General features: G+C 40.4%; 1 protein-coding gene across 3 annotated transcripts in view; it reads left to right on the forward strand.

Annotated features, from left to right (window-relative positions):
• Window positions 1-11,351: 11,351 nt before the first annotated feature.
• PXDN (peroxidasin) overlaps window positions 11,352-15,756 on the forward strand; it is a 93,880-nt gene continuing 89,475 nt past the window's right edge. For all 3 annotated transcript variants that reach the window (XM_027690244.1, XM_027690245.1, XM_027690246.1), the window contains exon 1: window positions 11,352-11,578. In XM_027690244.1, the coding sequence (XP_027546045.1) occupies window positions 11,358-11,578 (221 nt within the window). In that variant the 5' untranslated portion in view covers window positions 11,352-11,357. The remainder of the gene's footprint in view (window positions 11,579-15,756) is intronic.

Raw genomic sequence — 15,756 nt, forward strand, 5'->3', positions numbered from 1 at the left:
TTCATGTACAATATATCATTTCTGTGCTGATCAATCTTCCTGTCTTAGGTAATATCTGGTTTTGTTATGTAAAATCAGTATTGGAATTATGTGCCTCAGTAATACCAAAGAGAGAAAAACAATGGCAGAAACTGTATGTACAAATAACTTTGAGGTTTATCTTGTCACTACTATATATATATAGTGTTTTACTTCCATCATAAAGGAAGGGATGATGTGGAATGGAGCATGTGCAATCAATTGTTCATTCAACATTTTTTGTGGAGAAAACCAGATCTAAGTCTAGAGGAAGTGTTTTCATTACAGATACTTTTTTCAATGGAGGCATTGATCTCTAAACAGAACATTTAACCCTGCTGACAGTAGACTTGATTTTCTTAACTAACTCTCATGGACAATTAGGAATAATTTTGGATTCTCCAGGGTTCACTGACTGTACATTGAAAATCACTCCTCTTGCAAATGCCTTCAAAAAGCATGATCAGTCAAACTTTCTGTGGAAAGGATCAAAACAGAAGAATAAAAAGTGCAGAACCAGTAAACAGTAAAAAGCAAAATACATAGGACATAGACAATCGAAAAGCTTTAATCTTAAATTAGCTTTAGATGTGTCCTGCTTTTGTAATCTGAAAATAAGAAATTTTTAACACTGAAAAGTCAAACTGCTTCACTGAAAAAAGCCAATATGCTGTCTTCTACTGCACACCAATTGTGCTGCACACACTGGCATTGAGCACGTCTGAGTAGCAACCAGCTGTGCTGTTTGACTTCCTATTTGACACTTAAAGAGTGAGTATCTCCCTGAAAAACAAAACCTTGGCCTAGGTTATCTTCTTTGTTAGATCTTGTAGCCTCACATGAAGATGTCCCTTGCTTCTGGCTTCTCTGCTGATACTTGTCCTGCTTGTCCACCAGTAGCTCTGAGGCTGCAGGCACTGAGTAGTCCCAGGGGCAGCGATACCTGCAGGAGCTTTGGGAAGACCAGCAACTGCAGCAGACACATCACTGGAGTGACAGCAGCACTATCTGCTTCAAATTACACTTTAGAGAACGCTTTTAGTTTAGGTCCTTTTTGTGGTAATTTGTCATGAAAATGAGTCAATCTATATGCAGCAATTATTTACAATGGGAACAATACAAGTAGCTGCATGGGTTTTTTTCATTTTTGTGGTGATCATGAGCTGGCTGTGGTTATTTTTATATGGATTTGTTACTTCAATTAATATAAGTAAATGTGTGAAATTCAATAGAATCTGAGCAGTATGCTGCTAGGAAGTAATACCATTTATAAAGAATGAGCTATTCAGTGACCCTCCTAACATATGGAATTGCTTTTTTTCCATTCTTCACTGACCATGGCTTTTATAATGAGAGAACGGAAGTGTGCACGTCATTACTGGATTTACACATTGAGGAGACGTTAACAAAATGAAAACAGATTTTCACACATTGAAATCTTTTTCTGTATGGACCACATTGTCCTTGCCTGAGACATTGTTCATAAAGAGATTTGTTCTCTACATGCATGAAACTGAAGATTTTTTTTTTGTAACATTAACACAAAAGACATGTGTGTACATGTGCATATAGTCTTAAATTGTGGAACGTGTTGCTTCACAAAATCCACAATCATGCCCCAGAGCCCTCAGACTCTGCCCAGATGGATGCCCAAGATGTGTGGGCCACTTTCATATTTAATCAGATCAATGCTAACACCCCCACTAACATGTTCAGGCCTAGATAGAAGTCAAGTCTCTGCTCCAATGTGAGTAATATCTAACCTTTATTGCTAAAATAGATATTTCAGCTCTTCTGACTACACATGACATATTTATCTATGTACCTCTCATGTCTATGTTACCCAGACACATTTTTAGAGTTAGTCTCTGATTAAAAATGCTGATACCCCTAAACTTTATGTTTCCTAAGAAAAGATGGACACCTTTCTATGGTGTGCCTGTTGGACCAAGAAAGAACTTTATCTATTAGCTCACATTTCACTAATAGTTTCAGTAAACTGCAAAAAGAAAATCTAATTTTGCTGCTCGACCCAGGAAAATGGCATAGCAACAGAAACAGCAGCAAATTTAACCAATTCAAGCCTATTCAGGAGAAATTTATTTCTGTCAGGTGCTAATTTCTCTTATTCTCACCTGTTTAGTTGTGTACTCCTTTCTCAAAAAACAAAACAAAACAAAAAACCCCATCAAAAACATTAAGCTTCTGAAATTCTCTTCCACTTATTGCACTCTTTCTCATTTGCACCATCTATGTTTATCAGAACAAATTTGAGGACAATTTCTGAAGATTATTTAAGCTGAATTTCCATCCCAGGAGGTGGGTCTGGAATACACTGTCTGGAAGAATAATTCATTCCAGGAAAGAGAAGAGAGTGATCTTTTTAAGCAATTGCATTTACTGAAGGACAGCTGATGCAAAATATTTAAAATTAAGAGCAAAATGTGGTGTATCTAGAAATAGATACTGCACTATCAGCTAACTGCTAAGTTTTTGTAGTCATAACTTACATGACTATAATTTTAAGCCATTTTAAACTGACTGGCATAAAAAGAGAATCTTTCATGGTAAGTGGGTAAATAAGCAAGAAGCGATAGCAATATTCATGGCAAAGGTTGCATCTTTCATTGGACTTGCTGATTCAGGTAAGGCTCCTATCACTGCATGGCAGGTGATCTCATCTGTAGATAGGGATCATGAAAACCATCCCATGGTGCATCTTGTCTGCACATGATCAGCAGCTGTCTGAACAGGGGTGCTCAACCCCTTGGAAAATAATTGTTCTTATATGCTTTGCTTTGAAAATCCTGGATGAACCTTGATTTTTCAAATTCCAATTTGAATTCACCCACTGTTTCCTGAAGAATCTGATATACAGTTAAATGCTGCTTACAAACAAATCCATAGATTAAAGGTAAAATAAAAATGATAAATTTAGATAAAACATAGATAAAAAGTAAAATAAAAAAGGTAAAATAAGAAGGTAAAATATATATGCTGTCTATAATACTGTATATTAATATATAGCATATATATTTTATATATATGCTATCTATAACACTGTAGTACTGTTCTATTAAATGATCTGTTCTAAATGTTCCAAGTGCACTCCCTTCAAATCTCACTGCAGTCAAAAGAAACTATGACTTTAACAAGTATGACTGCAAAATGTGACTGTGGCAAGGTTCTAAGCTGGCTTTGAAGCAGATCTACCTCCCAAAGAAGCCCAAAAATATTTTAAATACAGAAAAATGTTTTGAACAAAAGTAGGAGCTTTATTTTTTAAGCAGAGCTCAAGAGCTCAGAGCAGAGCTCAAAGCTCAGAACAGCTAGAAGAGAAAGGGTTGTACAAGTGTTCTCATGTGTACCTTGTAAGCATGTCCTTATTTCCAAGCTAACCAACAACTTTCTTAGTTGCTGATTTAGCCCTTGCTTAGCCCTTGCTTAGCCCTTGCTTACTTGGTCCTAGGAGGTTCCTTGGACCCTCTCTGAGAAGTAACTCCAGCTCTCTGCTCTGAGCCTCTTAACCACTGGCTGCTCCAGGCCCCAGTGCTCACACAAAGGAGTAACCCTTCTGCTTCTGTGCCACAAATTTGTAACAGTCAATTAAAATAAACAGTGTGACTCAAAAATAGAAATGGAATTCGGAATCAGTCAATCACCTTCTAATGTTCTGAGTTTTTTAATCTAAGACCTAAAAACTTTGTGCCTTGGTGAGAAAAGGCAGAAAAACATTAAGAAGGGTGAAAAAGAAGGTTTAAAATGGAGAATTAATGACTGTGTCCTTTTAATTCTGGTGACTCTGAAAAAGTTACAAACTGAAAACCAGAAAGATGTTCTTCATGTTGATGTTACAAATGAAACTGAGGTTAATTTTTTTTTTTAATTTTAAGGGCTAGTATTTTGTACCAAAATGCCAGTCACCTGCCAGCTTCCTAATAGATACTTGTCTGTTCTTGTACTTGTCCTAATAAATACAAGTCTGTTCTTGTCTGTTTCTCCACAAAATGAGACATCTTAATTGCACTAGATTTTTCAAATATTTGCTTTTTCAATAAAACAAAAAATTAATTTAAAAAAAAATCTTTCTCTTTTACCCTCATTACTCCCTGAGAGTTTTTTTTCAGATGTTGCTGTTCTGCTAGAAAAATCAGACAGTGAGGAGAACAGAATGAGAACTGACAGTGAAAGAAAAACAAAATCAGAAAAATCAGCAGGGAAAAATATAAAATTTGCTAATCTTCTAAAATTCTTCCACCTAATTAAGTTTCAAATTATATGATAAGGATAAATAATAGAGCCTTAATTCATGTAACCCAGCCATATTTTAAAGATATCATCACTTTCAGTCACAACTAGATGGAAATAAATTATGCTTTCTCAAGGCTATGGAAAAAGAAAGAAAGGAGACTAAACCAGCCAAATGTCCATTTTGTGGATGAGCATAGGACTGAGGAGTGGAGGGCAGTGGAGCATGTACAGCAAGGATCATTGAGAATATAATTACTGTCTGTGAAACTGAAGAGAATTGTACGTTACATTAATCTGCATGCAAAAGGTACTTATATGGCTACAGGTTTTAGTAGTGGGGTTTTTTCTCCATTTGTTTCTTAAGCAGGTTCTGTTTTGTTTACTCTTATCTAAGCCTTGCATCTGGAATGGATGTCTTGCTCTCTGACAGGTCATTCTAAAATTCAAGAGCCAATAGGAAAAGAGCATAGACTGCAAACATGAAATTTTGGTCATGATAAAATAACCTGAGCTACAAATCAAGACCCCTAATTTCACTGCTATTGTAACTCAGAGCTGGCCTCCTGGAGCAAAGAACACATTTTTGTTTTGTTCTCTTTTTAGTACTTATTTGTCTGTATTCCCCTTTGCAGTGATGTCTTACTGTCTAAAATGACTTAATTCTAACCAGAGACTCTGTAACAAACAACAGAACATCAAAGGTGACTAAAGAAGGAAGATCAAACAGAAATTAGTAAAGCCAGGGAGCAACTAGAGGACATCAAAAGTGCCCTGAGGGAGAGAACAGGACTGAGCTGGCCCACCCTTGTTGAACAGTCCTATAGACTTTGAACAGCCTGGAAAACATGGATGAATGCAGGGAGGTCTGTTGATAGACTCAGACAACATAGCTGAACACACCCTCTTGCCTCGAACTTTGGTATTTGACCTGAAAGTCTGAGAAACTGGTTTATCTTTCTGGTTTATTGTTTTTAAACACATGCATCTATACAGAAAAAAAAAATATTCTTCTGAATGTCCTGTTAAAGTATCACATTACTTCTGGTTTTTCAAAGACCTTTGTTAAGACCCTTTCAAAGACCTTGGTCTGCCACTCCAATCAAGCTATGGTAAGTTGATTTTGCTCCACAAAACTGTTGCGTTTCACTGAAAGCTAAGGCCATGGCAGCTAGAGCAGACCATTCCTGTCTCAGATTGTGTCATACTGGTAAAGTTGCTGATGACTCACCCTTTAGGCTTGTGAAGCATCTTGCCTAAGGTGGTCACCTAGGCTGGCTGCTGTTGTTAATGGGCAGGTGTCATTGCCAAAGGGCATGTCAGACTATGACAAAACCACTGAGATGTTGGCCTGAGGGGATGTCTGAAGGCCTTTTGGCCAGCCTCCTGCTCAGACAGGGACTATTGCCAGCATTATCTCACAGCAGTCATGGCTCCCTCTAATCAAATCCTGAGAATCACTCAGAAAGACAATTCCCAGCATTTTGGTGTAACCTATGGCAGTGCCACGCTGCCATCCTGGTAAAAAATATCCACAATATCCAACCTAAATTTCTCAAAACACAGTTTACAACCACTGCACCTGTATCATGGCTATTATATCATCTGCCACTGCAAAGAATTGCTTTGCTTTATCAGTTTTTGTAGTTTCACCTCAAAAAATCCCAGGTTACTGTTGGATCACAACCTTAACCCAAGCTCACCAGATGTAACAAGCCCAGATCCCTCAGTCTGTGCTCACAAGTCATGTACTCAAGGCCCTTGGGCATCTTGGTGCTCCTCCTTCTAGCCTTTTTTCATCCCCTTTGATCTGGTGAGACCAGAATGGGATGTGTCCTTCCAGGCAGGACCTCATGTGCCCCAGCTATGGAAGAAGGCACCTCCCCTTGATCTGCTGACTATATTTCTCCCAGTGATGTTCATTCTTTTAAAATTAGGAACAGAAAACGTCTACAATGTTCTGGAGAGTTCAATGGCATTTGTTCAACAGCGCCTGTAGGATCCTTCCTAGGATTTGGTATGCCCATGGCTAGAGCAGCAGGGCAAGGCCAGGCAGCCAGGGCCTGTCCCACCTCCCGGCCAGGAGCAGGGCAGCCAGGGGGCACCACAGCCACCTTAGCCCTGGGCATCAGGCACCTCCCTGAGGATGGCATGAGACAAGGTTGGGTCAGGATTTTGACCTGTGGACTGGGCTTGGGATCAGGCCCATGGGGGAAGCCAGTGTCCAACACAGCCCTGGGATGGCTAGGCAGGACTGCAGGGATGCGGATGAGCTGAGGCTAGGCTGGAAATGGCAGTGTCCTTAACAGTAGGTCTGCTTGCCCTCGCGGGGGCCCTGGCCTTCCCCACAGCAGCTCCCTCTCCTCACGGACCAGCTTTGCTCTTCCCAGACTGGCCTGGCACCCCAACAGCCAGGGCTCCGGGCTCAAGGTGCCCAGGATCCTGACAGTACCCAGCTGGGCAGTGGGCACAGTCCCACTGCAGTCACCTGTCTTCAGAGAGGGCATTGTTTTTTATTTATGTCTGTAAAACATGGCTGGTGGCTCTGATCCTGTCTGAGGCCTCTAGGCACAGCTGTAGTACAAATCACAGCCTGGAATCTCTTCTGGGTGAGGTATTTCCTCAGTGTAGTCAAGGGATTAAACTAAAAACACCCAATTTCCCGTTATGCTGATATTAAAGAAAATTACTCTGTGGGAAACCAGGAGTTCATTGGTTCTTTGACTTGTTTCTTGAGACTTTTCCTTTAGGAAAGTCTCTTCAGGGGAGTTTTCTTATATTCCTTTATCATTACAGGCAAACTCTTCTATTGTACTTAGGCTGGCTATGCTTTCCTACATTTTAAGAGGCTTGCCAAAGCAGGGTTTAATCTTATTTTTTAATTTTATTCAGTATTTTTCTTATCGTATAATTTAAAAAGTCAGAATGATAAAAACAAGTTATCCTCTTGTGCTATCTACTTTTCAAACCTAACTTCAATAGCCAGTGCAGCTTGATAAGTGTTTTACCCCCACTGTGTTACCTGTGAGAGTTTTGTGGAATCAAAAAAAAAAAGCAATTAGGTCTAATAGATCCATATTCACAGTTAGTAAAAAAAAAGCTTATGGCTTATTTTCCTAAATATCAGATAAGGGGTCAGCAAGGTCCATTTCCTACAGCTATGCCTAACAAACTCTCCCTTTGAAAGGGAAGACACATTAAAATGAATTTTCTGAAAGAACAGAAATATCTGGCAGATGGAAGTTACACTGGCTGATTTAAAATATAGTAAGCATCTTTCCTTGGACATATACACTAGCACCAGGTAGCCTGGTTGAAGTGAAGATTCAAAGACAATTTGGAAGACAACCTTTTCTTTTTTTACTAGTCCCAGGAAAAATTTATTATTATAAAGAAATTAACAAAGCATGTTCAGATGTCTGCAAATCACCAGGCAAATAAAGACACCTAGCACATTCCAGTGCTAGGTACACTTTTATTCAAACTTGGAAGGAGCCTTTTTTATAATGCAACCAGTGAAGGAATAATTTCCCCCAGAAATTCATATTATATTCAAGAAAGAAGAATGGCAGCTTTTAAGGATATCAACAACATCACTTTCTCAACTGAGAGGAAGAAGGATTTGTGAGTCTGGTTTCTGTAGAGACAACATCCTCAATCTTTTTTGCTTTCAAAACCAATCCGAGTTTTGTTTCTGCCTTTCAAAAAAAAAAAAAAAGATCGGATGTATTTAATCTTTACATCCCTGTGCTGGTCTATTATAATGAAAACACTTTAATTATAAGTTTCTACAGTGCTTTTCCATTAGCTATTTTGACAATCTGTTTCTCTTAAATGTTACTGTTATTGTTGACCAAAATGGTTGTAAATAATAAACTAGGTTATGATTCAGTGTCTGCCAAAGTCCATGCAAAGCATTTCCATTGTCAGGTATCTGAAGATATATTGAAATGTTCTGAATGCTCGATTTTATATCCAAAGATAGAATTTTGATGTAGACATATAACCTAAATTGAAGAGGATTTGAGCATATATTGCTTATATCTGAATTTTTAGCAAAACAAAAGATAAAAGTATTAACTATTTGATCTTTTAAAAAGTTTTTTTTAGTACTTCAGCAAAGCAAAAGCTATAAAACTACATTACTGGTATGGAATAAAACCAGCAAGTGGCAGTATTTGACAAAAATTTGAGATGTAGGTAGGAAACTTTTAAAAGCAAATGGAGATTTACACTATATCTAACTATAAGGTAAGCAGTTCTACTAGCATTCAGAAAGAAAGATGTCTCATTTCCAGAGTATTTTTTTGTTTTGCTTTTGTTAGGTCAACTCTTCAACTAGAGAAATTGGAAACAGAAGACAAATTTCCCATGGATATTTATATGCAGGGTCAACAAAAATAACCCTGCACATTTTACAAAAATTCTTCTATGAAAACTGACTAAGAATAGAAAGATATATCAAAACCATTTGGAAGTCTTATTTATCAGAAACTTTCCCTGTCACCAATTTAAAATAGTATGCAATGAATATTAAAATCATACAATCATAGAATTGTTTAGGTTGGAAAAGATCTTTAAGATCACTGAGTCCAACCATAAACCTAACACCTCATACTTCTGGATTCCACAGGGCATGAAAAAAAGCCTAACTTAAAACAATTTATGAGGCATCAATAACATATTAACTAAAAGCCTGTGAAGTTGCATGTAACAAAGTAAATGGCAAGAGCCAGTAAGGCTAACTTGCCTAACTAGAGTGAAAATGTCTATGCACTTTTATTCTCATTCTCAGAATTACTTATATTTAGCACAGATACTTCTAATGCATAGAACAATAGTCTAACAAGATCCCAAATGCTAAAAACTTTCCAGAACAATTTTCATTTCCTATAGAAAACATAATCAATTTTAACTATGTACTTTATTTCTTAAAAAAAAAATCATCATAATGCACCAAAATGACACAAAGTAAACTGTCATCATATTTTCATGAATGCTATGAATATCCCAATTTAGTGATCTGTCCATATTACTGTGTTTAATTATCTAACCTCAGAAGTTCTGCTGTTTTCAGTACAGGCACTGCAGGATGACAGATTTACAGCCGCCAAGATGCTCTAATGTGAGTGGCATTTCCGCAACAAAAACTCACTTGTGCCAATACTTGCACTTTGTAGGTCAAAAGTGCCTGAGGTTTTCCTGGACCAGGAAACAAATTTAATTTTCAGATTAAGACATGCATATATCCCAGTACTGATTACAAATGCAGAGGAGGTGATACATGTAGCATCTGCTTGCTAAATTGACATTGAGGTGATGAACTTTTTACCTGCTTACTCTGTAAACTCTCTTCTACTTCAGACTGGTATTCTCTACTGTAAAACAGCTGATATGTATGTATATGAGATTCTGAGCAACTTAGTGTGTTGAAATAGCAGACTAAGTCAAGTCCTGCACCAGTATTTAGAAATGTATCCAATTTAGAAGTATATCTAAAAGGTAAGAATCTTCTAAGAGTCACCAGTAATCATACTGGTGACATGTCAGTAAGTCTCCCCTATTTCCAGACACAGATTGAGCCCATAGGCTCCCAGTGGGCCAGCCTCCAGCTCACTGGGATGCTGAAGGATGTTTTAAAGAACACAAAAAGCACTTCTATATTTTCATTAGCTAACTTCTTTTAGAAGTTATAAAGAGCCACATCTTGCTTTGGAGAAGGAGACATAGTGATTTATTAAAAACATAGTCAAACATAATGACTCCTCTCAGCATATTTTGATTCTTGATTTCCAGCACTTGTAGCACACTTTCAGGTTCTGATTTTCCACATGAAGTGTTTGACTTGATGTCAAAAAAAGAAATAAAAAGTGTCCAAAAGTCATTCACTGATTCATGGCTAAACCCAAGTCTGCACAGTGAGATTCAGAATCACAGAATCACAGGAGGAGGCAGGTTGGAAGATACCAGAGTGGTTCATCTGGTCTGCCCTCCCTGCTCAATCAAGGTCATCCTAGAGCACATGGCACAGGATTGCATCCAGACGGTTCTTGAATATCTCCTGTGAGGGACAGTCCACAACCTCTGTGGACAATCTGTTCCATGAATGACTATAGTTAAATTTTAGACAAGAATGGCCTCTGCATTGTTCCTTGAAGAAAAACGGATTCAGGCAATTCTGCAGAAGTGCCACAGCTTATTTCTGGGGTGGAACTGGGGTTGCTGACACCCATCATTTATAAGAAATGACATGCCAATGCTCACTTGGGATAGTCAAAGTGTGGAGAGGGTTGGAGAAAAGGTATCAATCTACTTAGGGCTTGACATCACGAGACTGACAATGTTAGAAATCTCAATGGCAATCTAGTTTTTTGTTCTCACATAGGGTTCGGTTTGAGAAAGTGTTTAGATCACGTGAGCTGTGGCTGCAACCATTATTCTTTTACGTGACATTCCAGTGGTCCTCTTACACCTCCTTGTCTACGTAGCCACCCACCCAAAACCACCAAAACAATGTAATTCAGGGCAAATGATTGTCCTGGTTCAGCAGTCAAAGTTGCAGCACTCACAGGGGACAGTCCAAGGGTTGTGTACGTGGTTCTTTCAGATCAGGGCAGAAATGGAACTTCGCTTCTTCCCATAAGGGTTTCTCTCTCCCTGATCCTTTTTTCCCACATCTTTTCTCTTTGCTTTCTGTTCTCCTTTCCCCTCCTTTCTCTTTCTTTCCCCTTCTCCATTCTCCTCACTTCCCCTCGTTTTGCCTTCCTTCTCTCCTCTCCCGAAGTGCAAGCTGCCGTCCCTCTCAGGAGGTGCCTTCCCCGGGGCGGAGGCGAGGACGGGGGAGTTGCATCCCGGCAGTAGCGCCCGTATCCCGGAGCTCCGGCCGCGGTGCGTGCGCAGGGCGGTGCGGAGCCCCCTCGGCGGGGCGGCCCCAGCCCGGGGCGGGCCCAGCGCTGTCCCCTCCTCCCGCTCGCCGGGGGCCGGGATCGCCCCGCCGCCGACCAGAGCGGTAGCCTCGGCAGGGGAGCGGAGCGGGCGCGACGGGGACCTGCCGGAGCCCCTCTCCTCTTCCTCGCCCTCCTGCCCGCAGCATGGCCCGGCGCGAAGCGGCAGCTGCCCCCGACTTCTGCCTCCTGCTGCTGCTGCTCAGCAGCGGGCGGCTCTTCCCCCCCGTCGCCGCGCAGCCCCCGCCGCCGCCGCAGCGCGGGAGCGTGTGGTGCCCCAGCCGCTGCCTCTGCTTCCGCACCACGGTGCGCTGCATGCATCTGATGCTGGAGAGCGTCCCCGCCGTGTCCCCACAGACCACCATCCTGTGAGTACCCGGCGGGGGCTGCCGCGGCGGCCCGCGGGCAGGGATGGGGGCGGAGGAGGAGGAGGGGATGGATACCTGGGATGAGAGGCACTGGGGTGGGTGGCGGCAGAGCCTCAGCTCTTTGTCTGCGGTCGGGGGAGGGGGCCGGACCCGCGGCGGTGGCTCTGCCCGAGGGGCCCGGGCGCCCCCGCGCTGCTCCAGGGCTCCTCGGTACCGGGGCGGCTCGGTGGGGCTGGGCTGGGCTGGGCTGGGCTGGGCTCGCCGCCCCGGGCCCCGCTCCTACCCGGGGGTCGGTTCTGACCGCTGCCCCCGGTTTTGGGGGGCTGCTAGAAGTGGGTGTTCTGGTTTAGCCTGCGGGCGTTGTGTCCCAGCTTATTCGTCCCTAGAAGGATTTCGCTGCTTCCTTAGTATCCTGCTTAAGACCGTATTCAGTCGGCAGGGGCATCGACATGGGTATAGGTGGCACTTTCTGCTCAGTTCTGAGACACGGTGGGGATGTTCGAGCAAACAGGGACCCAGACCGTGGGCTTGCTGAAAACTAACTCGGTTCAAATTCCTGCAGAGACTTTTGAACATTATTTAACGTTCAGTTTTTTAATTCAGTCACGAATGTGTCAGTTGAAGTGCCTGGCCATTCCTCTGTAGTGTCTGGTCACTGTTTTGGATGGGACTGTATTGGTAATAAAATTCAGTATTGACAACGATTGACATTTAGGTCACATTAATATTACTGAAATAGTTACCTTTCCAGCCATATTTCCCTATAATAAAGTTACAGATGATCATGACATTCTGTTTTGTTTCGTGGCTTACTAAGAGGAACAGATTTGTTCCACTGATCTGCTTATATGTTACTTGGGCTCAGAAAGCTCTTGGCACCAGCCCTGCCCTTTCTTTACACACATGCAGCCGTGGAAGCTGAGCAGAGGTTGGCCCTGGGAATTTTCTGCGGGGCCTCCTGTAATAAATTACCTTGTGACTTTGTCAGATATTTTCAAAAGAGATCTATAAAGCCTTGCTGTGTTTCAGCTTCCAAGTATTATTTAAAGTGAAGAGTACAGTCATTTAACATTAGCCGAGTCCCTCTTTGGCAAGAAGCGCAGGCTTTTGGCAGAATGGGATTAGTCCTGCAGTACTTGTAAACCTTTTAGGGAACAGTACAGGAAGTGGGTGGTTAATGTTTCTTACATTTGAAACAAAGTACATTTACAGAACACCTTTTGCCTTGTGATTACAGGAAACTGTGTAAAGCTAGTTTTGTGGATCATCTTAAATGTAAAAGGAAAAAAAAAATCAGAGTGTGGAATCAAGTCTTAATGGCTTTGTTTCATGTTAAAGGTAGAATGGTCTGCAACAGCAGAAACTATTAGATTAAACCTTGCCAGGGTGGAGCTCTCCTTACGGTGGGTATTTCTAATCTTGCAGCGAGTCAGAGGAGAATGTGTGAACAATGCAAGCATTATACTCATCTAACCCCACTAATATATCAAATTGTCTAGTATCCCAAATTGAATTATCATTTTGTTATAATGCAAGCTACAATGCTGCAGAAGTAATCTAAAAGAAGCTAAAAACATGTTTTCAGCTTGACAAAGAATGGTAATTCTCAAAATATGCCTGTGGATGACCAGGATTCTTCAAAACCTAATGGTGGCCTTATTTGTCAATACTAATGTCCCTTTCTCAACAACTGATTAGGGAACCATTATAAATAAAATAGGCAGTATTACATCTGCAAACACTCAATTAATGCTTCTGCTGCCGTGAATGGGGAGGAGATGGATCAGAAGGTAGTTAGGCAATATGAGTCCCTGGGACAAAGAACAATGGTACAATTTATTTAATAATCAATAGTTTGGTAACAATTATACATAAATAGCTTATCTGTTGTATATGAATTGGCTACTTTTAGCTGTAGGATGTATTTTCAGAATAATTATTACAAGTCTGAGGTACTCATTGAATTACAAGAGAGTTTACCACTCATTTTTTTTACTTATGTGCTATGTTGAACTGCAGTTCTGCACAGCAGTGTTACGCTTCACAGAGGTAGCCCATCACCTACAGAGGGCTTTCTACACTTAAGCATAGTTTCTTTTTTAAGCATGAAAGTAAGAAACTTTCATTTTTCATCTCTGATTTGACTCACAGTTTGTCTTTTATGTGGAGCATGTATATTAAATGTATTTTCTTTAGTAATGGTGTTGATAGTTAAGTAATTAAAAATAATGAACTCATTTCAATTAAATTCCTTCCCCTTTAAAGCACAAACTTAGGAAATTCTGCAAAGTGTGTTGCTGATGCGTTAAGTCCATTTTTACTGGCATTGATAAACTACACACTCTCATCTGTTTTATTTCTTCCTTGCGACACAGATTGACTGTGCAAAGTAATTTTGTAAAAAAAATCACCCTAAGTTTTTCCCCATTTATAAGTATTTTGCTGAGCAGTGGTTCTGAAAAATATCCCGTTCTGGAAGCCGACTTGACTTTGCTCTACTTCACATATAATTTGTTACATGGATTAAAACAGCATGGGGCCCAGACCAATGGTACAGCCAAATGTTTTTCCCCACATATAAAAAATGTCTACTCCTAATCTCAGGCTCTCTTTTGAAAACTGTTCATAACATTACTAGTTGCTGACCTTGCCAGTGCTACTTCTGGCTGTACATTTTCTCACTCTCTCCTGCTTCCCCCACTTTCTGGCACTTCCCCCACTTTTTGGCACTTCCCTCTTCCCTGCTGGAGGCTGGGATCCATGGTTTAGATTGCTTCCTCAGGGTGGATTCTGCCAGCTTTGAAAGAGTGCGTGGAGCCTTGCATGAGCACGTGGTTTCACCCAAGATGAGATTGTTACCTGGATGCATTGTAGGACTAGGTCCAGCATCCCAGTCAGAAGGTCCCGTGCTGACTTCCCTTAAGAATAGAGACCCACCTCCAAAGTGGTTTGAAACACCACGTCATGCCATAAGTATGATTGTGGAAATTTCCTTTCATCTCGAACTAAATATAGAGTGCTTAGGTATTTGTAGAAATTGCTGAATCGTATTTATATTAAACCACTTAAACAGTTCAGGAGTGTAAAATTCTGGGTATGGTACTATTGCTATCACTTCTTCCCATAATTGTATCCTATCTTACATAGTCTTTCAGTTGTGTTCTACAGCAATTTCTAGTAAATGGTGTTGGTAATTCTTATAGGAGTCCTTTGAATATTGATGCAATATGTTACTATTTGTATCTTGTCTAAACATGATCCAAATCAGAACCCGTCTACAGGACTAGTTACACGTACTGAAATTTGTTCGCAGTTTTTCTTGGCAGCACCTCATCGCTGTCTTATTTTTTACTAGCTGTTCAAGCAGAATTGTATTCACTGCATTTGGAGCTGTACAAGCAGAATTGTATTCACTGCATTTGGGTCTAACAGACTGAACAAGAAAAGAAACTAATGTTCTTTTATTATCAGAAAAGGTAAAAATTGACAAAAATAGTTGTCACAAAAGAAAGTGGACTTGATTTGCACTAAGAATGGCATGCAAATTATCGAGGAGAAAATTTTATTTTGAAATAAGTCACTCAGTATTGTCTATGGGAGAATACATGAGATATTAAAGAGGTAGGAGTAATGGAGGTGTAATGACATCTCACATTTCACTGTTGATTTGTGATGACGTTATGCCTCTTAACAGAGGCATTTAGGGAAATGAAATGGGTGATATGTATGGAATCTGTCAGTGCAGGAGTCTCTGGGCTATCATATCAGAAATCTTAGTGCATGCTGTTTGCAGATCTGCTATTTGAAATTATGCATTATCAATCAGCAAACAACCATCCCATTTTCATCTAAAAAATACAGAATCCTTGCTTCTGATCAGATCTTTGAAACCCTTTTAGAAAAATTCCGGTAGATTAAAATTAAGACAGTAAATAAACACACCTCAGCACTGTGAAGGACAAAAGACTGCATTCTCAAATCTAGATTGTGAGTAATCTTGATCACGTCATTGCTGAACATCAATTTGCATATAGGAGTTAGTCAAGAGATATGACACTGGTCTAAGATTTTATTCAAGACACAGAGATTTGTACATACTTAGTGTTAGAAAAAGAACAGATACTGAAGATTTATTTGAAGGATTTGAACTGAATACTAACACAGAGATTGACAGACTC

This window comes from Neopelma chrysocephalum, unplaced genomic scaffold (assembly GCF_003984885.1).
Source record: "Neopelma chrysocephalum unplaced genomic scaffold, ASM398488v2 Primary Assembly neopelma1_80b, whole genome shotgun sequence".
Taxonomy (NCBI): domain Eukaryota; kingdom Metazoa; phylum Chordata; class Aves; order Passeriformes; family Pipridae; genus Neopelma; species Neopelma chrysocephalum.